The 22834-nt window shown below is 34.8% G+C and overlaps 2 protein-coding genes and 2 long non-coding RNA genes across 6 annotated transcripts in view; 2 read left to right on the forward strand and 2 right to left on the reverse strand.

Moving 5' to 3' along the window:
• The window catches only part of LOC105320181 (tumor necrosis factor receptor superfamily member 16), a 54328-nt gene extending 50839 nt beyond the window's left edge, over window positions 1-3489 (reverse strand). Inside the window, exon 1 of the mRNA XM_011418006.4 lies at window positions 3356-3489. Within this exon, the coding sequence (XP_011416308.3) occupies window positions 3356-3406 (51 nt within the window). The 5' untranslated portion in view covers window positions 3407-3489. The remainder of the gene's footprint in view (window positions 1-3355) is intronic.
• On the forward strand, window positions 3463-6909 carry LOC105320183 (uncharacterized). 2 transcript variants are annotated; one of them, XR_898753.4, is made up of 3 exons: window positions 3463-3602; window positions 3777-4036; window positions 4585-4765. It is a non-coding gene; the product is annotated as an uncharacterized lncRNA (long non-coding RNA). The 2 variants fall into 2 exon arrangements; XR_010711696.1 differs by lacking the exon at window positions 3463-3602 and adding an exon at window positions 6165-6909 and having other exon boundaries at window positions 3731-4036; window positions 4585-4631.
• A 9539-nt stretch (window positions 6910-16448) lies between these two features.
• LOC105320186 (arylsulfatase B) lies at window positions 16449-22275 on the reverse strand. Of its 2 annotated transcripts, XM_034481430.2 has the most exons (14): window positions 21997-22275; window positions 20683-20794; window positions 20547-20598; window positions 20063-20166; window positions 19878-19984; window positions 19401-19465; window positions 19059-19160; window positions 18782-18845; window positions 18396-18493; window positions 17571-17707; window positions 17357-17415; window positions 17148-17271; window positions 16815-16960; window positions 16449-16670 (listed from the first exon to the last, which is right to left on the reverse strand). In XM_034481430.2, the coding sequence occupies exons 1-14, from the start codon at window positions 22103-22105 to the stop codon at window positions 16495-16497; spliced, it is 1455 nt and encodes a 484-aa protein (XP_034337321.2). In that variant the 5' UTR covers window positions 22106-22275; the 3' UTR covers window positions 16449-16494. The 2 variants fall into 2 exon arrangements, with proteins under 2 accessions (XP_034337321.2, XP_034337322.2); XM_034481431.2 differs by lacking the exons at window positions 20547-20598; window positions 21997-22275 and having other exon boundaries at window positions 16450-16670; window positions 20658-20789.
• LOC136273540 (uncharacterized) lies at window positions 21730-22188 on the forward strand. The gene is made up of 2 exons (XR_010711697.1): window positions 21730-21800; window positions 21971-22188. It is a non-coding gene; the product is annotated as an uncharacterized lncRNA (long non-coding RNA).
• Window positions 22276-22834: the final 559 nt, after the last annotated feature.

Genomic DNA, 22834 nt, shown 5'->3' on the forward strand with positions numbered 1-22834 from the left:
CAAATTGATATGGTCATCGTCCAATATTACACGGTTCGCGTGCCGATAAATTCAATGCCGTCCTAGCTAATGCTCGATATAACACGATGGCATATACAGGACGTATCGATAAAATCTCAATCTATCGTGAAACTTTAGATGGGCGAAAGTATCGCCAGTTGAATGTGAGGACATATATTACCGATAAATTCAAAACCAGTCTTGCTATCGTCCAGTATAACAGAAGTACCAATAATTTCCAGATCGTTCTGTCTACAGAATATAATGGATGTATGTCTACACTGTATACCGCCCAGGTTGACACGATGTACTCTCATCGCCCGATGTGAGTAGCTTTCAGTTCACGATTTGGAGTTATCTGAACTTAAAAAAGGAACATCTGGTCATGTTTTGACATGTTTTTTCACTCAATAATCTCTCAAACCGCCTCATTCCATTGTTTTGCCAATCATTTGTACCACTACATGCATCCAATATTGTTTGATTTATATCATTTGTAAATCATCAATGTTTACGAATTTCCCGAGCGCTGACTACCTATATGCGCTTTACATCATCCCTGGATCTTCAACATGCAGTCGTACAACCAGCTGGTCCGGCGCTAGCGGACTCGTTTATCGTCAAATCGACATAATTGTATATACACATCCATGGGGGATTTTTATATTAGGGATAATTTTTTTAGGCGTTGCTCGCTACCTAATTTGGAATATTAATTTGAATTACTGATCGACAGAGTTTGAGTGGAGGCATATCCATCTGACCTTCGGTCATTTGACGAAGCAAAAATTGAAACAGTTTGACCACCATATAATGATTGTTAATAAAAGAGAACCATAGGCTTGGCCAAGAAACCAGGCGAAAGAACACAAACATATCACAAACGTGGAACATTTTGTTAAAGGAGGGAAAACCCTTTAATCTGAGGGGAAAAAACAAGAAAAGGTTAAGTCGGTAATAAAATATGGATGCTACCCTCGGTAGCTTTTCCCATTCTTGGCTTTAATGGGGTGGGTCTGTAACACGCCGAATCAGAGATTTTACTGTAGATATCAACAGCCGAGGCAGTATTCTGTTTTGTGCTATTTTTGTAAATATTGAAAGCTTCAAATTCTGAATATGACAAGATATACTGAAAAGACCTCTAAGGTTTTTACACCACTCAGCTCAATAACCCGGCTACACGAGCTTTGATGATGGATCAAAACCAACCCGTGATACCTCATACAGAGAATAGTGTAATGAATTCAAATGCCTTCTCCCGTTCAAAATATTTCTGATTCTCAAGGTGCCCTCAATCAACAGTTTCCCGCCATCTGTCAAAATATTTCTGTAGGAACATGATGAACGAGGGATGTATATTTATCTACAAGAATCTGACAGCGAGCGAGTGTATCTTTTTAACTTTTCACCATCTAATGAGCAACAAAATATCTCTTCTTATTTATTCACTTGGTCATCGTGGAACAATAATTCGCGGAAATCATACTAAGTGGTTTAATTTACCACCACATCTTTCATACATCTAACACGAAAAATTGAAAAAATATGTTGAGCCTTATTAATAAATATTGTTGATATATGTAACTTTCAATTTTTGACATTTTCATTTGATTTTAATCAATGACCAAACTTTAAAAAAAATCGGTCCCAAAACGTTAACTTTCGCGCGTAAACTCGTTCATGTAAAACTCTATTGCATGATTTCCTTTAAAAGATTATTGTGTAACGTAGCCGTAAACAAACAAAAACACTTCTTTAAGATGGGTGAGAAAAGTACCAGTGGGTACAAACTGAAATTATTAATCAAAATTAGTTAATTTTTGGACTAAATTTCATTCATTCCTTCATGTTTCAGGTGCCTGTGTTTTACGATCAACATTGACAGCCGTGTAAGAGAACAAAGACTTTCGGCATCACAGAATGTCCTTGTATCCCATATATATGTTCAATATTTCTTAAATGATAGACTCACTGTCTTCACACACATTATCACTTTATTCTTCACTGTGTGTACAGTACTTTGTATCTTTAATAAAGATAAAAATGACTGACGCGGACTCGAGACCATTACAATAGATTATTTGTTTTCCTAAAAATAAAAAGTATCAAAATACGTGTGTAATTTTGATTTTTTTTCCTCCGCACGTATGATTATTTTCAAAGAATATCAGTTGATGAGACTAGTTTTCAGTCGTTGTGTTTGAATTTATTTTTTGTATTTGTACATATCTTGGAAATTCACAATTTCTAGTTTGATTAAAGATTATTAATGAAAAATTATAATATAACACTTGACCCCCCCCCCCCCCCCTTTATATTACAAAGACATACAAACGCTTTTTTCGGTGGTATTGTAATCCGACCATGAATTAAAAAATTACAGAGGAATATTTTGAAAAATATTGTGAGCGAATAATTCGTTTTTATGTAAATTCTTTTCCGTCGTTTTTTATTCTTTTGTTTTATTACTTTGATTCGAGACCGGCGTCTGTACTTGATTTTTAGCTTTTTATTTGAAGAATCCTGAAAAGGAGAAGGGTTTCCATGCAAATGTCACCGAGATTTACTTTGTTTTGTTCATTATACAACACAAAGTGTCGTAAAGCATGGCTAATATCCGAGTCCTGTCTCTCTCTGCGAGTCATGTGACGCCAGAATCCGACTCAAAACGCGGGAAAAGGCGCGTGCAGGTGTCCAATCCTCGGTCAAGTCACAAAACGATTCCATCGATTTTTAAACAAAATAACATGGACACAGCTGGATCCTTGACAAAAAGCTGTAAAAGATTAGAGCCGTGTGATAGGTTTTTTATTTTATTTATTTCTACACGGGAGATTGCGAAATCAATGTTTGAGGAACCAAGAATCGCCGTGTGTATTTGCCCTCATGCATAATTTACCAAACAACCGGGACTCACGCTCCAATCGATGTTCGTTTATTGTTTTAGGTGACAGCTGAGCTAATTTTCTTTTAAAATATTCTTAAGCCGGCCATGATTCCTAATGTCAACCAGACAGAATATGCCACCTTAATGAACCAATTACGTGTAGGTAACAATTGAGCTACAAGCAGCTGTTATAAATTCAACTCACTTTTTATCTGGAAATAGGTACTATTAAATTGTCAGCGTACATATGAACTGGACATGAAAATACTGTATACCAATATATTCATTGTTTTCATCAATACATTGTTTACATACACGAAATCATTGTATACCAACATATATCACTTAAATAATTAAGTGAATCACAATCACGCTGTTATAATTAGTTCAATGAGGTAAGTAAAGCCCACCTGTACAACATGGACTGAACTTACTGTTTGTACATAGGTAAGATGAATTACCTACCTTATTATTCCGACATTTGGAGAGATTAGGGTAGTACATGCAGATCGCCATTGTACTGTATATACCGGTAAAGTCACACTTCCGGCTCCAGCAGATGTAGACGAGTACTTGAAATGATAGGTGTAAATAGTAGCGTAAATGTCGCCACTACTCCTCCTTGCGGCCGATTTAGTTATTATCACAATGCTCAGGCAAATTACGGAGATGCTGTGATGAAAGTTTGTACAACAGTCGCCAATGGATGAAGGTATAGTAGTGATTGTTCACTTAGATAAAATTAATCCCCACTGAGGGTGCTACCTCTGCTAGAGAGAGATCGATCGGCGAACCAGGCCAAACTTGTATACTGATACACAGCTTGTTTTAAAAAGTTAATAATGTATTCATAACAATAACTGACATCGGTTTTATTTCGTACCAGTTCATGAAATACAATGTTAGGAGTCTTACGAGGATCGTAAATCCCAATTTGGGCCGGGGGAAAGTGTAAGCGTTTACGGGCGAACCTTATGCTGGGCAGACCCTGTGGGAATTCCTGGGACTGCTGATGATAAAACTGGCGATACACGGTGCTGATCGGAGCCCTGTAATGGTATATATCTAATTATTGCCAAATTGGAATGAGATAAACCGACAGTTATACCGAGAAAAAGACGTGCTGATGCCGACTCAAAGGATCGCGTAAGTTTCACAATTCTATTACTTTATTCCTTAATGATTTTAGTTAATCGATTTCACACCTAAAATACGGTAATATATATATATATATATATATATATATACACACACACACACACACACACACACACACACATTTTTAATTAATGATAAAAAAAAGAGTTTCTTCAATTCACAACACTTGCTATAAGAAGCATTTTATAATGTTTTGCTGCATTGTTTTCGAACATGCCATTGCTATTAATTCAAATTTATTTGTCTCAGCTGCATATTAAGGGAGTTTTAATTTTGAAAAAAAATAGTTTGTTTAAAAAGTAATATGTTCGACAGGACTATGTCACAGTTGATGAAATTTTTGATTTTTTATTTCAATTTGTGCGTGGATTAAACTGACGCATATTTCGGTCAGTTTTCTCTGTTAATCGCGATTCAATAAATCTTATATAAAAGAACAATGTTCTAGAAAACCTTAGATAACTTCAACAGAATCGGTCCTGTGTACACGATAAACAAGCTCTTGAGATGTTTTAACTATCTGGGTTTATTTTCAGACAATGTATGGAGCAGGTTGTAAATCCTATCCTAGAACGGCCTGCAGGTGCGTGTTCCCGCCAAACTGACAACAAGTCTCGCGGAATCTGATATCTCGTCGAAACCAAATCTCGCTTCAGTCTCTATCTAACATATGGCAAAAATTACTCTTTATTGTTTAGAATAAACATTTAGGTTTTTTTTTAATAGTTTGCAATAAAAACAGATTTTAGTCTTTTCTGGCGCACAGTAACAGCTAGGCAGTGAGTCAAATTGTATTGGTCAAGACTACCACACTGTTTTCCCTACAATTTAACCAGCAAAGCCATAATGACGGGCTTTCTCTGAACTGAGCGTAAGCGAAAGTGAGTACAATAATCGTGTAACAGAATAGGATGAATAGGGTGAAATGCTGATATCTATTCCCAAAAGCATTGGGTTTTAGATAAACTATGGTTCGAATAGGCAGCCGGTGCATAACATGCAATTTGAACTGTGGATAGCCACACCTGGGAATTGTGTCTATTGTAGACTGGAAGCGATATACAGTGTAACAAAGTGGCCTCTAATTAGATGGGTGGTACATGTGTATTGTAACGGAGGGACTTATAATCAGAGATCTAGGATCATCATACCACAGCAATAGTCGAATCTCTTGTGTCTAGCTTTATATTCAGCGTATTTGAAATGTTATCTACATTGTTTAATATAATAGAGAGGGTTTTTTTGTCTATTACTCAGTATAAAGAATAATAGAGTGAGCAATCCTAAAGAAGTGATTGTTTTTGGTGATTATATAATGGGAGTTTATAAAATTAAGTATGGCGAAAACTCTATTTAAAATTCATGTTCGTCTAATTTATATTTTTCATCAAATTGTAAGGACACCAACTACAATACAGTTAGAACAGAACAACTTCTAACTGATATCCATATGTCTACTATTTAACCACTGAAAATCTTCCAGAGAAACCCCGCAATATGTCTTAGTAAATTAAACATGTGACCTTTGATATATATGATGTTCGTTTTACGAGAGTACGTTACGCCATGGATATTTGCCTGCTTGACAAATAATCTAAGACATTACATTCATTTGACTTTCACCAATAAAATTTTACACTTTCAAGAAAGAACATACATTCTAAAAATTCAACCTGCTCAAACAGATTTATAAATCCTATCGATATGGTGTTGAGAACTATTAAAAGGCCGTATCTGACCGGGTTAAACATCCAAACGGACAACAATTCACGGTGGGCGGAGGAAGACGTCCTCTCCTGTCTGCTTACTACTAATTGGATATCTCATGAAACGTCAGATTTATTCAAAAAGGAAAAGTAAATATAATAAAAATAGAAGTATATGTAATAAACATATAAAATACTGCAAGAAAAGTGAGTGATCAGCAGGCGTGTCCTGTCTGTTGTTTTTGGTCTTTTCCAGATTATTTTCATCTTCATTATGACGTTGACAATGACTCGATAATAATGACGTTCTACTATTGCACTGACTTGTAGAGACTTGCCTTTGGACAAACAACTGTGTTGTATGACATATAATATACACAGCCTTATCTAAATGTTTTGTATGTTTTCAGTTTAATAACTCTGCGATTTTATCATACCCTGATTTGACAATGTATTTGGATGCAAGGCATGTCCATGAGCGCAAAGATCATGGTTCGTCACCAAGTTTAATCCATTACAACCAATCTCAACGATTAAAGCTGGATCTCAAAGATAGAATCGGCCCATATTTCCTGCCCCTAGGAAATCAGATCTTCATTAGAATGTTTTTCCTCCGCAGTCCGTAATCAGATTGCGGCGGACTTGGAAACAGAAAGTGTCAGGTGCGCGAGTCTACAGGATTAGGAGACCGGGGATCCTTCTGTGTCGCCGTAACGTTAAACGGATAGACTTGGTATCCAGGAGCACAATTTCCTGTGCAGTGTCTTGTAAGGTTTTTTTGTTTGCAAACATCATCTGATCGAGAAAGCTAACACTATCGACCACCAGTGTCATCTTGTTATGTCAAGTTTTTTTTTTGAGATATCAATTTCTTTGTTTCTTGGAATAAATGCATGCCTGCAGCATATTCTTACATCTTTTACATAGGTCACAGTGAGTTAAAATATGCAATTATATATCAATCTTCTCAGACTGGAAGTTTTTCCCCCGAAAAATCCTTAAAAAACAAACAAGCACATACATGTATTAATTTTTAACGTAATACCATTGTACTTTGAATAATCAAAAATTAATTCATTAATTCCCCTTATAAGATATGATCTGTCCAAAATGAATCCAGAAATTCTCTAGTAAGGTTAGATATATATAAAAATATAATGAAGACATTCTTAATAGCCTGTTTTACTCGATCAAAGTACTAAATAAAGAATAACAACACAACCACGTTTGATTTTAAATATTTGATAAAATTAATTATCAAATGTTTTTTTAAAGTATGTTTGTGTTTTCTGTCGGACTCAAGAAGAATTGAGGGATCTAAAACATATAACCATTTTTCAGCATTGCTTCGTTGCCATTTCTATTGACCCATTGATATTACATATTATAGTCTAGTTCTATAAAGCTGTTTCAATCTTTGATGTTAGAAATTAATTTCTACTAATTATTTATGTCCTGGAGTAAGAATTGCTGTGATAAATCGGTGTTAAACGAAAGAGCGAGCTTTCTTCTGAAGACATCGACCATTTCTCCGATTTAAGAATGGTAGATGTTCCATGCATTGCAAACAAATACAATGAACATTTAGATAGAATCTGTTCTTAAGTAAGCTTTATTTAGTCGTATTTCGAGCAAGGGACCAATATCAACCGTTTCCTCTTTTCACTCATTTTAATTTGTCTTTTTCTTTTAAAGAAAGACAATCTTGATCAAAAGCAAATCTCTCTACCATACATGTATTTGTGAAGTTTGTTAAGTCCACGCTGGCGATATAAATCATTATGTTTTTGTATTCAGAATGTTTTATCTTGTCAAGCCGGATTCTGATTTAAATCCTTTTCTATGTTTTGTTTTTCAAATTCTTCTAAAGTCTTCGGATTGCAATAGAAGATCGATAGACCTGCAGAAGATTACACCTTATAAGCAGCCCCCTGATTTACTGTATAGAGTCAGAATTATCCGTCTTTTGTGCTTTTCCTTCAAAGGTTTAGAGACAAATGTGTTTGATTAAATTTACAGAGACCTTTATGTCTATCAGCCAACACATTTTTCCTGTTCTCAATGTTTTGCAGTTTTGAGTGTAACCCCGATGGCCACAGATCAAAAATTTCTTCTAACGGTACAAATTTGCATGAAATATCTGTAATAGAAGATCAACATATGCAATTATGGGCAGATTGATATGACTAATCTGCTAGCTCATCCTACACACAGATCCTGAATTCAATTCCAGGAGATTTTTCCATACATTATGTAAATGATATAATTTAAAACGAAATTGATTAGACACCTTCTGAACCTGCTTACATTTAGTGTGTTTACCTATGTTTCCTTCATAAAGATAGCTTTGATACAATCATTTACGGTTTCAATTCTTTAAGTAAAACCTTTACTTATCAAACTAAATGGTTTAGCATGACTATTTCTTTTCTACATAATATTTTCAACGTAACTTTATTTCACATCCCAGCTGATGTAATTAAATTTTACTACATGTACCATGAAACGTTTATCATATTCTAAACCGTGAATACTAACATCCTCTGGTATTCATCAGCAGACCAGACCTAAAATACCTTGGAGATTTCTTTGACTAATGGCAGTTGATCAAATGACCAATGGTGCGGATGTTGCTCTCTGCTTTGATGATATTATTGGTCCAAGCAGACAATTGCAGCTTATTTGCATAAACAACAATGGCAGACTAAACTTGATTATCCCTCTAAGTCTAAAGCTTAAGACAATCAAATATTAACAAATTTCATTATCTTTGGTGGAAACAACCACGCTTCTGTAATTCAGTAACATTACATTGTGGCTAGACCATATGTATTCTTCACAATAGCAAGTTCAAGCCATTTTAGAATTCACTTACAAAAACATTGTAAAACCGTTAAACACGTGTACAAATTGTTCGCAAATAACCTTCATTTTGTAATGGGAAATCCCGTTTAATAAAACACATCAAAGACGCTGTAACCAGAGGGTGTAGACACAGTAATGGCGGAGTGTCGATCGCCGGGTTCCATTTTACCGAAGCTTTTGAAGATATAGCGTTCTTTATTATCTTGTAATAAGTCATTATGTGTCGCAATTTATGCAGTGAATGAAAATATTACGAAACATAGTTAAATAACTAACAAGTTTCAAGAAAAGCGTTTAGGATAGGGCTTCTTACGTAAACACTGCATAAGCTATTTTCTGATCGTGGCATAATTAAGATTTGGATCTTCTAAGGTGCTTGTTGCCCATATCTGAACGTAAACTAAACATTCATTCTAGATACTGATTAGTTAGTTTGATAAACTGCATATCATGAATTATAAGACAGCATATCTGTGTTCAAATTTGCTATCACCTTTGTTCATCATTTCCTTTCTAATCAAATGAGAAAATCACACGAAAGCTGACAACGAAATTAGTGATTGTGATAGGTCTCATTTCCGCTGAGACATATTGTTCTTCCCAACACATTATGAAATTTGTATTCAAGAAAAAGCACTATCAAGTTTGTTCCTGGTCAACAATCAATTTGGTCCCAATCATAAAGAAAATGCCGATTTGTTTGTTATACTTAGCACCATCTTAGGGATTATACGCTATCAAAATAGGCAAGGCTACTTTTGGGGTTCGGAAAAATAAATGAATTTGGGAAGAGGGGGTTAGTTATTGGTCAACAGTCGAAGTCTCTGACTGCTTTACTGCGATACCCGAATGGAGTCTTCTGTAAAGTTTGATCTGGTCGTAATTAGTATTGCTGGTCTTATACAGGTCTGGATAGAGATTGTGTACAGTCACAAACTTTGGAACAAAACGATTAAGTCGCAAAAGTTTACAAAAATTTACTGACATACACTCTAGACCCATGGAGATGATTTGTGATGTTTCTTACAAGTTCGCCTAAAGCTAACATAATTGATTGGCGTGTAGCTCCCGGTCTGGAAAAATTCGGATGGTCGTCCATCCGAATTTTTTCAGACCAGGAGCTACAAACCTGCCGCTAATTGTCATTCAGATTATCATACAATAATTCCCCTGTAAAATAACCTTTTATGTGATTATAACAAAAATTACCCAACCTCCGATCAATAATAAATCAGTAACGTTTTATCATACTGTAAACTTGAATATGTATGATTTAGACAAAGAAGAATGTGATATTTAAATCATGTCTTGTGGTCTAAGTAGTCAACATTATACATCTAGAAAAACAAATGAATCAAGCTCATGTAGTTCCAGATTTTTTCCAGAAGGTTATTGATTCAAATGACAAAATAAACACTCTGGTATAACGATTTAAAGGGGCATGGTCACGATGTTGGTCAAATTCTATTTTGCTGTTTTTATTATTTACAATGCTTTCGGAATGCCTTTCTAGTAATCAATTGAAATTTGAGAGTAAGTCGTACATCTATAAGCAAGTTATATAGAGGGCTCACAATTTTTTGTCATGTAAACAAGGCTCGTGCCCTGTTTTTGTTTACATAGGTTCAATATACCATAAAAAAATCTTTTTCAAGCTAACTGTCTATTATCTTATTCATTTTAAGCATAAATTAACAGTTCCTAGCGTTTAACACATTCATGGTCTAAAACTGGATTTTTTTTACTTCAACATTCAAAATGTAAACAAAAGTTTTGTTTACATTGCAAAGAGTTGTACATGTAAGTCGCTTATAACTCAACGAATAATACTCAAAATTTGGGCGCTTATTAAAATTGCCTTAGTGAAGCATTGTAAACATTATAATCGGAAAAATAATTTTTGACCAAAATCGTGACCATGCCCCTTTAAAGTAAACATGTTTACATCTCGTTTTCAGACTTTTGCTCTGTCTTTACTAGAAATTAGGGGAGTTATTGCAAGATTGTTTCTTGAACTCAGTTCTGTGGTTACGTTTCACAAATCCTGTATTTTTTATACTTTTTTTATTACATGTATGCTCTATCGAAATAACACTGAATGCAGCATCATAAAACAATTTTAAAGACGATTATTTATTGACATTATCAGTCTATTATAAACAGCTACAACTACAATGTTTATCCATGGTATACAGGAAAGGAAGGATAACTTGGTAGGAAGGAAATCTCTTCGTCTGGATATCGATCATCACAGTGTCTGTAGTACTTTCTCCTGTTTGTTTTTAATGAATCATAGCGCTTGAGCACTAAAAAATTTTTTCCTTAAGATTCCAGATGTTAACATAGTAGAGCTGAATATCAAAAGAAAATGAGAAAAATGAGTTGACACATAAACACAACGGTTTACTCAGAAATGGGAGAGAACGGAAGAAATTCCAAAATCTTCCGGATATTCTATACAATTGTTCTTTTTCTACGTCCACGTTACAAAAAAGCTTCTGACACAACTCGTCACGTGGCTTTTACATGTATTTGAGACAATAAAGATTAACAAAATATTTTAGGTACATTGTAAACAAAATATATTCATACCGAGGGGTTTTTTAAAAACCAATCTTCTCAATAACTCAAGTTCATTTACCCAGATTAAGTTTTAACCAAAACCAATAATATGGAACGCCATAGCTGCCTTATGGTCAATTTCATATTATATGAACTGGTATTTCATTTATATGCAATAGTAATATCATTATATGCAGTGGTAATATTATTACATGCAGTGGTAACATCATATTATGCAGCGCTAACATCATTATATACAGTGCTAACATCATTATATACTGTTATTTCACCATTATATTCAGGGGTAAAATCTTTATATGAAGTGGTAACATCATTACGTTATGTCGTAAGATCATTATGTGCAGTAGTTTATTCATTATATGCTATGAATAAATCTTTATATGATATGATAAACTCATTTCACACAGACTAAACTCATTATGAACTATTGCTCAATCGTTATGTTATATGGTACACTCTTCATGTGCAGTTGCAAAATCCTTTTATGCAGTGCAACTTCTTGACATTAGGTGATAAGTTCATTATATGCAGTACTAACATCATGCTATGGTGTATTAAAACCATTATGTATGGTGGTAGAACCTTTATGTATTGTGGTGAAAGCTTTACATGCAATTGTAAATCCTTTATATGATATGACAATTTTATAATGTGCCGTTGTTGAGTCATTATATTATGAGGTTAGTTCTTTACATGATGTGATCATTTCATTATATGGAGTGGTAACTTCTTTTTATGCAGTCGTAACTCTTTATGATGAGGTTGTAAACTGGTTCTCGCTGAAAAGTTTTAATGGGGAAGAGGTCCAGTTTTATTTTTAAAAAGATGCCGCGTTCGTTGTGACGATGCACATTTCCATGTCAACTTGTCGTTTGTTTTGAAGAGAGAGAGAGAGAGAGAGAGAGAGAGAGAGAGAGAGAGAGAGAGAGAGAGAGAGAGAGAGAGAGAGAGAGAGAGAGAGAGAGAGAGATTATCTGTCATTTAACATCGATATCATAATAGCAATCATTGAACCCATTTTGTGTGAAAAATCGAATGTATTATTAGTAGAGTATGCTTTTAATTTAATAGTAAAAGAAATTACAAAAAATGAAGCAAGCGTTTTAAAATCAAAGTCGAAAGATCATTGTTTCAATGTACTAGGTAGGTGCTATTCCTCGCTGATCAATGCCTCCAACACAAAAGGAATAGATTTTTATTCATAGACGTAGATAAAAATTATTTTTCATTTTTTTTAAAAATAAATTTGATTTTTAAGAAATAATAAAGAAATTGGTTGGTCTTAACCTATTTTTATGTTTGTTTCATCCACTGTATAAAATTTAAGCTCACCGGGCATGTAGTTTTGTATTTTAAATCCTACAAAAAAGGTGTTGCAATTCCTGTGCTATTTTCCATAAAGCTGTTGCAGATATCTTCATATCATTTTTATAGGACCATTTTATACGCGGATCCAGAAAAAAATTTCGGGGAGGGGGGGGGGGGGTCGATGAATACTGAAGTTTGCCAAAGAGGTGGGGGTAGGTGGGTCCGAGACAATTTTTTGGTAACTTCATGGAAATTAAAGAAATTTGAATTTTTCTGGGGCGGGATCCTCCCCGCGAACCACCCCCACCCCCGTTCAAGACCCCCATGCAATAAACGAATTGTAAAATGGTTTTACTGGAAAATGTGACTGGTTTCATGGCATATCCGATTTTTGTTTCAAAGAGGCATATTTTTAAAGATTAAACTTCGAAAAAAAAAACCTCCGAAGTTAAAAAACGGTGTTTTAAATCTTAGCAAACTTCATCGTGTCTAGTATAGCCGAGTGGTTACGCAGGATGTCCGAATAATCACCGAGACTAACTGCTTGGGATTTTTAAAATAAATTTTTGAAAAGGTAATACCCCTATTCCGATGGTTTTGAAAATAAATGATGTCGGGATAAATAAGTTTTAAAACGCTTGTCATTGTAATATTTTACATGTGTGCTGATTTTTTCAACGTTACCGACTTTGTTCACATTATAAACATAAATTGTAAACATTTGCTGCTGAACGAGGAAGTAATGCATTAATCGATAAAGGTAATGTATTTTTTTGTAGAATATGTCGTTTTCAAAATATATATATACATATTGTTCGACATCGTTAAAAGCATAGGCGTCAGAACCGGGGGGGGGGGGGGGGCTAGGGGGCATAGCCCCCACTTTTTTTTGCAAAGTTATACCTAACCATTAGAAACATAGCATGATAGAGGGTTCACCCCCCATCCCCCACTTGTTCTCGCAGGAAAGATTATTGTTCCTAAATTTACCTTGAAAGATTGAGAAGATGGATTCATAAGCATACTAGCCCCCCCCCCCCCCCCCCCCCCCCCCCCCCCCCCCACGGATTAGGATTTCCGTGATTTTGGGAATTACTTTTTTTCTCAATATTTCTGAGGACTAGTCTAGCCCCCCCCCCCCTACACTTTCAATTTGCTTCCGACGCCAGTGAAAATGAATCAGCAAAAGATGGATAAGTTTGTTCCAAGCACCACGGTTTATATGGATGCTATTAAAATTATTTTAAATAACAATCAAGAGCAAAGTAACTCCTCAATTTAAACGTTTTTGAAGAGACAGAATTAGATTTATTAATTTAAAAAAGCTCCAAATAATTACATATATATTAAAACACGATAGCAAGTAGAAATCAAATTGTTCTATGTTAATATCAAGATACATAAAGTGATCTTCCTAACTGTATGTGCGGATCTAGAAGCAGAGGGGGTATTAAATTTTTACGAAGTACAATCATTTATTAAAATTTATTTTACTGTTAAAATTAAACGCGTACTCTACTAAAAATTCACTCGATTTATCACACATTGATGTATCAAGAACAGAGAAACAAACTCTCTCTCTCTCTCTCTCTCTCTCTCTCTCTCTCTCTCTCTCTCTCTCTCTCTCTCTCTCTCTCTCTCTCTCTTTAAAATTTAAAACAAACGACAAGTTGACCAGGAAATGTGCATCGTCACAACGAACGCGGCATCTTTTTAAAAATAAAACTGGACCTCCTCCCCATTAAAACTTTTCAGCGAGAACCAGTTTTCAACCTCATCATAAAGAGTTACGACTGCATATAAAGAAGATAACACTCCATATAATGAAATGATCACATCATGTAAAGGATTTACAATTGCATGTAAAGCTTTCACCACAATACATAAAGGTTTTACCACTATACATTATGGTTTTAATACACCATAACATGATGTTAGTACTGCATATAATGAACTTATCACCTAATGTCAAGAAGTTGCATTGCATAAAAGGATTTTGCAACTGCACATGAAGAGTGTACCATATAACATAATGATTGAACAATAGTTCATAATGAGTTTAGTCTGTATGAAATGAGTTTTTCATATCATATAAAAATTTATTCATAGCATATAATGAATAAACTACTGCACATAATGATCTTACGACATAACGTAATGATGTTACCACTTTATATAAATATATTACCCCTAAATATAATGGCAAAATATAGGTATATAATGATGTTACCACTGTATATAATGATGTTAGCACTGCATATAATGATGTTACAACTGCATATAATGATGTTAGCACTGCATATAATGATATCACTATTGCATATAAAAAATATACCAATTCATATAATATGAAATTGACCTTAAGACAGCTATGGCATTCCATACAATAACAATTGTTCTTTTTGTGTCTTTTATTCATATTTTCTTTTCAAGAAAAACAAGATATTCTCTATCAAAATATATTCAATCTTTTATTCCTAACAAATAATGTTGTATAGTATGTAGTATGCAGGATGTTGTCAAGCCGGACACCCTTTTTAAGATCTCTGTTTTTGAAACAGACATTCTTTGGATTTCTTTTTACGGATCGATACACGTCCGCTTGAGATTGTGCCATACAAGCCATCATTGCGATTACTGTAGAGAAGAATCTGCAATCTTCTTTGTACTTTGCAGTGAAAAAGACAAATATCATTGGAAGAAAAGACTTATTTAACCAATTTAAAGTCTATCTTTTCTTTAAAACAAATGATGTTGTGCTGTATGTATAATGTGGGATTGTGTCAATCCGATTACCCCTTTTAGATTTGTTTTAAGCAGACATTCTTAGGATTTCTTTTTACGAATCGATGTATGCATATAAGTCATCTTCGCACTGTAAAGAAACAGCTGCTATCTCTTTTTGTTTAATTTGTTCTCTTCTTTCGAAGATATTACTATAGTCCATAACTCGATATTTTACTCTTGGCAGACATTTAAAGCTTATTTCGTAACTATCATGGCAGACTAATTTTAATCACCCTGCCAAGTCCCACAGCTTAAACAATTAGATGATAAATTTCATTATCTATAGTGAAACAACGATGTTACTTTAATATAAACATGTGTTGTTTTTTGTACCTTGACCAAATCGTTTCACACAAGTCAAGTTCATTCCATTACAAGCTCCGTGCAAAACCCTCGGAAATTGATTAACACGTGTACAAACTATTTGCAAACAACCTTCATTTCGTAAAGTTAAATCCCATTCCATCAAACACATCAAAGACCCTGTAACCAGAGGGAGTAGACGCTGTAATGGCGGGGTGTCGATCGCTAGATTCCATTTTTACCGAATCCTTTGAAGGTTTATTTGTCTTTTTATTTTGTTCTAAGTCACAATGTGTCGCAATTTATGCAGTAAATGAAACTATTAAGAAACATAATTAAAAAACTTGCTAGATCTCTGATAAGCGTTAACGGCAAGACTATATCTACGTAAACACTGAAAAGTTGACTTTTCATCATTATATAATTTTCATAAAGATTTTATCTTCCTTGAACATGTTAAGCAACAATTATATTATTAAATCCTATATAAGCAATACAATAAATACAAGACAAAAATATCACATCCACTGACAGAATAAACATATCTTGTGCGTTTGGATTGTAAAAAAATTTTTGTAAATCTTATTTTTCCCGTCATCCAAAATAAATGTGTTTAAAAAATCTCTACCAACGACTCTGTTACTGGACATTGCTTTATTTATTGAATTATTTCTGTTCAACATAACATGTTGCAATTTGCTTATAAATTTCTGCATCATTTCCTTGGTGAGCATGATGAGATATTTACACGAAAGCGAATTAAATGCGTTTGTGTTAAAAACTAGCTTGAGAAATTGAGAAAGCTTTCATTTTCACAGATACTTTTTATTCTTTACAATCAAAAAGAATTTAAATATATATATAATATTTCATAATGTTGGTCGTTTTTACATTTCAGCACCATCCTGGGGACCATACATTGTCAAAGTGGGTGGGGTCACTCTTGGGGTCCGGAACTAGGGGATAGTTTGGAGGGAGTGCATTCTTTGTCAACATCTGAAGTCTCTGACTCAGTTTTTTAACAATGTCTAGCTTGGATTGAGCCAAATCATTCTGTTCCGTTGGGTCATCTACAACAAACACTGTCATTATAAAGGTCTGCGATTTGTAACTTAGATGTTTTTTTAAATGATTTTGTTTTCCATTTATGAACAAGAACGCCTTTACAACCAAAAACACGCCCTCTTTATCATCTTATCAGCAAAAATAATAACCTTTAATATTGAACAGTTGGTATCTTTCAGCGTGTTCGAGCATTTCCAGGACTGATGGTTCCGTGTTGAATTCCTGTTGCTGGTCCACTTTGTACCAATCTGGAAATAACCCTGGATAGCCATGTATCAACTTGTAGTCCCCCACCCTGCAATTATAACGATGTCGTCGGCGTCAAATCCATGCGTATAATTCATAGCAACAGTTTTCCTGAACTTGGAATTAACAGTATATGAGACAGTAAAGAAGAAATGGCGTAGGGGTGGGTTGGTACAATATGATACATGTATTTTAGAAATGTCCAATGTTCTTCTATGCACTAAATGTATTTGTACCTTATGGCTGCGTGACCTTGTTCGGGGGCACTGTCGGGATCAAAGTTATAGACAAGTTCTGTGCGGGGACCTGGGGAATTCTGAGCTATGGCTGTCCATTGGCTGACTCCATCATCCCTCATATCTACCAAAACAAAACGATGATAAGCCAAAGTTCATTCCTCGGGTTTCGAATACCTGACCACCCCCCACTTCCCGACAAACTTTACCTGGTTCTCCCCCAGCGGCCGCAACAAGGGTATCTGACCAATCAACAGCATGCATCATACTTCAAAGAGACCACATTATATCGAGATACAGCTGTTCTCGTAGAAAGGTATAGTGAGTTAATCATTTGATCCGCATAATATCAACATCTCACCCAAATATCACCAAGTGTGAGATGAAAGGTCTATATTTACATGTAATTGAATTGCAACCCACCTCTCGTAGGCCTCTCCCGTTTTCTGTAGACCCGCCCCGTGAACGAAGGACACCACTCGAGTACCCCCTTCATAGACCGTGAACTTAGCGCCCCTCAAGGGGTAATTGTTGCCGTGGTCCATAGGCGAGCCACCGTTCTAACAAAGGCAATAATATCTGTTGTTATACTTTCATGTTAAATACTGAAATCTGATTGGTTAAGACGCAGTTAATAATATTTACTATTACCCTCAGCGTTAGCAACGCACTTGGCAACGGGTAACATTAAAAAATGTTACATGCGCGAAAATTATGCGCGTACGGTTCGCTGTAGAATTCACGTTATTCCTATATAAAAGCAGTAAAATTTTCTTAAAAATTTTAAAAAAGACATTCAGTATAACAAAATAAATAGTGCCTGTTTGGGAGGATAACAGTTGAAATTGACACCCCTCGAAAACCATTGCCAACCTCCGCTTCGCGTCGGTTGACAATGGTTTTCTCGGGGTGTCAATTTCAACTGTTACCCTCCCAAACAGGCACTATTTATATAATATCTTGCACATTACTCCTTTAAATTTGAGCACGGTTTCAATTAATGAATACTGAGACCTTGATAAGTTTCGCACTTTGTGCCAGGTATTATTTTTGTCACTTTTTGGAGATTTCTTGAAAAAAAAACCTATCAACATGTTAAAATTGAACAATAAATGACCAAAAAAAAATTCAGAAACATTAAGTCTTTGTTGTTCAAATGTATTATTTTATTGATGTGGATATGATATTCCGACATCATTCAATGAGACAGTTGGAATCATCGTTCACTGAGATGAGGACCAGACTTACGTCTGACGTGAAGACAATGAGGGTGTCGTCGTACATCCCCGACTCCCGGAGTTGGTCCGTGATGTTCCCTATAGCCTCGTCCAATGCCGACACCATGCCTAAAACATATTATGTCAACGAAAAAGTAAAACCATTACTTTTATTTAACCACTGTGTTACTTGTAGAATGAAGGATCAAAGGTAAAGAAAACAGATATATAAACACACAGAAGCTTCTCTCTGTTGCTTTTAAAGGATAGTTTATTTTGTTAGTTTTCCGCATGTTATTTTTTTAAATAATTAAAATTTCTAGCTTTCACGAGTCCATTAAATAGGTTTTCTAAAATGACAACACATAGGAACTGGTCCCAAAAAATGAAATTCGTAAAAACCCCTTGCACATTCACCAGAATATTGCCGCCTTCCCTTGGACATCGTATTAGGATACATGTCTTCGTACTGTTGGGGGACCTGAGATGTAAGAGCGTGAAGGAAAATAAAGGCATTAGAAAAAAATCTCAAACTCGATGTTTTTTATGATGTTTTCAGGAAAAAAACAACTTAATTTTCATCTTTATATAGTTACAATATATAGATATATACTCAATAATTATTGCAACAGATATAATAACAAACTAAACAGTGGATGGATTATTGAATTCAAATAGTTTCCTAAACGCTAACCTGCAACGGCTCGTGGGGTATCGGGAAGGCCATGTAAAGAAACAGAGGCTGGCTAGAGTTATGTTTCTTGATTATGTCCTGCGCTCTTGATGTAAAGGTAAACTGAAGAAAAAGAGACGATGTGAAGAATTCGTCAAAATATCAAGGTGTTTAGACAAGGTTACACAAAAATAAATCTACAATTAAAAATTATCAAAACAAAATGAAATTTTGAATAAATAAAGCAGCTACATGTCAAATTAATTATAAATCAAGAATATCAGTACTGATAATTTTTGGATAACGCACAGAACAGCGTTTTTAGGGCCAACACATTTATCACTGAATGGTCCGAGGTCATACCGTGGAGTATGTCCCATTGAGGTTCTTCACCGGTTTCTCGTTGTCACGGTAATCAAGGTATTTGTCTAAAATACAAAAAACACTAAGCCATCAAAGTTGCAGATATGCTATGAATTAAAATTGAATAGATATGCTCATCTAGTTGATGATGGTGTATCTCAAAGAAATAAAGAATGTAGGCAAGATCAAAGAAGGACAACCACAACTTAGGACACGTGCAAACTACAGCAGCAGATATTGATAATTTGTTATCACAGCGAATCCCAAAAAAAAAACCAACTGTATTGTGATGATTTTTAAAATTATATTATGCATATATCGATTGTTTAAGAGTAATTTCAATCTGAATGCTTTACTCCTGCTTACTGCTTGCATTTGACGATTTTAGATGTGAGCAATCGGAACGAAAATGAAACAAGGACAAAGACGTTTAGATAAAAGTATACAGAGTGTTTTTTCCGAAATTAATTTCCTTACAGGATATGTGTGAGTAGTAGTCCGCCTTTGCATGGTAAAAACCAAAGAAAGAATCGAACCCACGGTAGGTCGGAGTACAGTCCCAGTTACACATCCCTAAATGCCACCTAAAGAGACAGTGAAATATGAGAATAAATTTTGTAGAATAACAAACCTGTTTACCTTGTGTTTTTTATTTTACTTACTTCCCGACCATATGAGTGGCATAACCAAGGTCCTTCAGTCTCTGGGGTAAAAACTTCATATTGAGCGGGGAACAGACAGGTTGCCATGGCATAATCACCAAGTGCTGTTACAGATAGAAACTGGCTTAACCTGTTGTAATGCTTTAATTCAAACTATGTAACGAGTCTCCAACTATTTTTTATATATTATTTGTTGACATATGAAACAATGTTACGTAACAATAAATCACGTTCTCTGAACAGAAATATTGAATTCAGAATATGATATGAAATGTCATGCTATAAAAGCTGATGGTTACATAACTAGTAAGATTTATTTGGGAAAACTGTCCTTGAGAATCAGGATAAAACAACAAACACTAAAATATTATTTTTCATTGTCAAAAGAATCTGAAGGGAAAAAAATCATGAAAAGTGAACAGAAACAAACCGTCACATTTGACATAGTACATGTAAAATGTCTCATTAATTGACCAAAACTGACCTGTAAACCTGCGCGGTATGGGTAATACCCGGTCATAAAGGCATGCCGGGATCTGAAAGCATAAAAACCACATAATAAATGGCAATGTGACATATGGTTAACAGAACTTACAGTAGAGATAATCCGGGCTCCTTACGGACTACACAGAGGCTGGAAATAAGTCTGGTTTAGAATCAGTCCCTCCGTCGCTAGTTTGTCGATGTTAGGGGTCTTCATGGCGGGGTTGTGATATCCAACATCGTTCCAACCTGTGTACAGAGATTATTACTCTTCGTTCATTTTAAACCCATTACATGTACATTTACTTTTTAATCTGAATTTTTATTTGTTTGATTTTCTTTTAGGAGAAAGTTCTATTTTGCTAACAACTGACATGACCTTTTACGATAAATCCGAGTCTAAATATACTAGTACATGTATATACATATAAATGTACAAGCATTAAATTATTTTTAGCAGACTTCATAAATAAAGTGCCAATCATTACTTAGCTTTTTAAAGATACCAAGATCATGATCAGGTTGGGCACAATTTCTTTATAGCGGGATTATCTCGTTAATGGGAATTCAGTCCGTTTAAAGGTAATTTTAAAAAAAAATATCAAAAAAGGAATTTTTAAAGGATTTTTCCAGCAATTAAAAATTCCCACTCGGATAAAAAAAATCCTCGTAAAAATGCAACACGGTGCAATTTTACTTTACATTATAACCGACCTGTACGGCCAAAAATATCACGTGAAAGCAAGATGAATTTCAACTCGTGGAAATCATGAATACTCTTGATTAAAAAAGGAATTTTCTCATTTAATGTGTATCTTTTTTTAATTAAAAAAGGAAAATATCTGTGTATGGATTTATTGAGTTGACATTGTTTGGCAACACAAAGAAAAAAGAAATAAAATGTAGACATTATCAACAGATTGTACTTCAACATTTGATCTCGCCAAAATTTTGAAAACTTCATAGCTTGTAACAGCAAAAATATTTAACACATCAATTATAATTTTCAAAAAATGAAATGACAATCAGAGTTTATGGGGAAAAAATCAGTGCATAATCCAACAATGATTAGAAGAAATCGTTGCCCTATGTGTTAAAAGAAACCCTGTAAAATAGTGAGCTTTTACCGGTAATTCTGTCTGATTAACAAGTATACGGAATATCCACATTAATAGCCCACAGAAGCTTCCATAAGAAATCCACAAAAATGAAAAATCGGTGAAAGGCAGCATAAATGTCAATATTAGGATTAAATGTAATAGGTGGTACATACTTATTTAGAAAATGTGATAATGCTTGTGGCATACGTATGTTTTTAGAAAAACCTACAGAATTTCGATAAGAAACAAACGTCGAAGCTACATTTGTACGATGTTGTTTATATAAAATTTAGCAAGATAATCCATTCTTCAATCTGTTCTTCAGCTAACGACGACTACAGTCCGACTCACCCAGATCATCGGCCACAATGAACAGAATGTGGGGGGACTTGGCCTCCACTTGTTTCCTCTGTAGCAGGGCAAGCAGGCCTCCGAACAGAACTAGAAGCGTGACCACCATGGCTGTGAGCACTGTTTACCTGTCTGTGGTCAGTTTACAGGTGGATATTTCTGGCGATACGGGGAATCTGTACAGATATACTTTTCACAAATGTGTTAATATTTAGGTTTACTGGTCAAGCCAATGTTGTCAGTGTACATTAGGAGTAAAATAGTCTTACCTGTTACCGTTACCGTTAGCTGCTCAGATGAAGCTATTTCAGTGACTGCAATTCCTGATCACGCATATTTTAAGTTTTTGATGAGTTTAACTTAACAGTGAAACACTAGGTGTTGTCAATGGAAACATATATGTATCTGTGCACATCGATCTATATATATATAGTTCTAATTTAAATATTACGCTCAATGACCATGCATGTTTCCTGAATGACACCTCTGATGTATCAATATATGGTATGGAGAGCCGTAGGGGACCACCATGTCATGTTCAATATGTTCATTGATCCGGGCATGTTTACAATCCTGGCCAATTCATGAATAAAAATTTAAAGCTGCTTGGTCCGATTTTATATCAAATTTTATGCACGCTTTTAAACGATGGCTATGCTTAGTATATGTATAATAATAGACATTGCAGTAGTTTTACCCGTCAATTATGCCAAATTTCAAAGAAGAAAAATACGTACAAAATTTGCTAACAAAACAAACGACATTAAAAGGTACCGCGTTATTTCGCCTCATGTTAAATTTCACCCCTGACGACGAGACGGGTATGGTTGTATTACGA

Source organism: Magallana gigas, chromosome 3 (genome assembly GCF_963853765.1).
Source record: "Magallana gigas chromosome 3, xbMagGiga1.1, whole genome shotgun sequence".
Taxonomy (NCBI): domain Eukaryota; kingdom Metazoa; phylum Mollusca; class Bivalvia; order Ostreida; family Ostreidae; genus Magallana; species Magallana gigas.

What these genes read in the sequence shown, in the direction of transcription:
- LOC105320186 (XM_034481430.2), bottom strand. Translation starts at nt 22,105, where the DNA reads ATGGTGGTCACGCTTCTAGTTCTGTTCGGAGGCCTGCTTGCCCTGCTA. An exon ending in CATACCGCGCAGGTTTACAG is followed by an intron (nt 20,167 to 20,546) that starts GTCAGTTTTGGT and finishes TATCTGTAACAG; the next exon opens with CACTTGGTGATTATGCCATG. An exon ending in TCAATGGGACATACTCCACG is followed by an intron (nt 19,161 to 19,400) that starts GTATGACCTCGG and finishes CTTTTTCTTCAG; the next exon opens with TTTACCTTTACATCAAGAGC.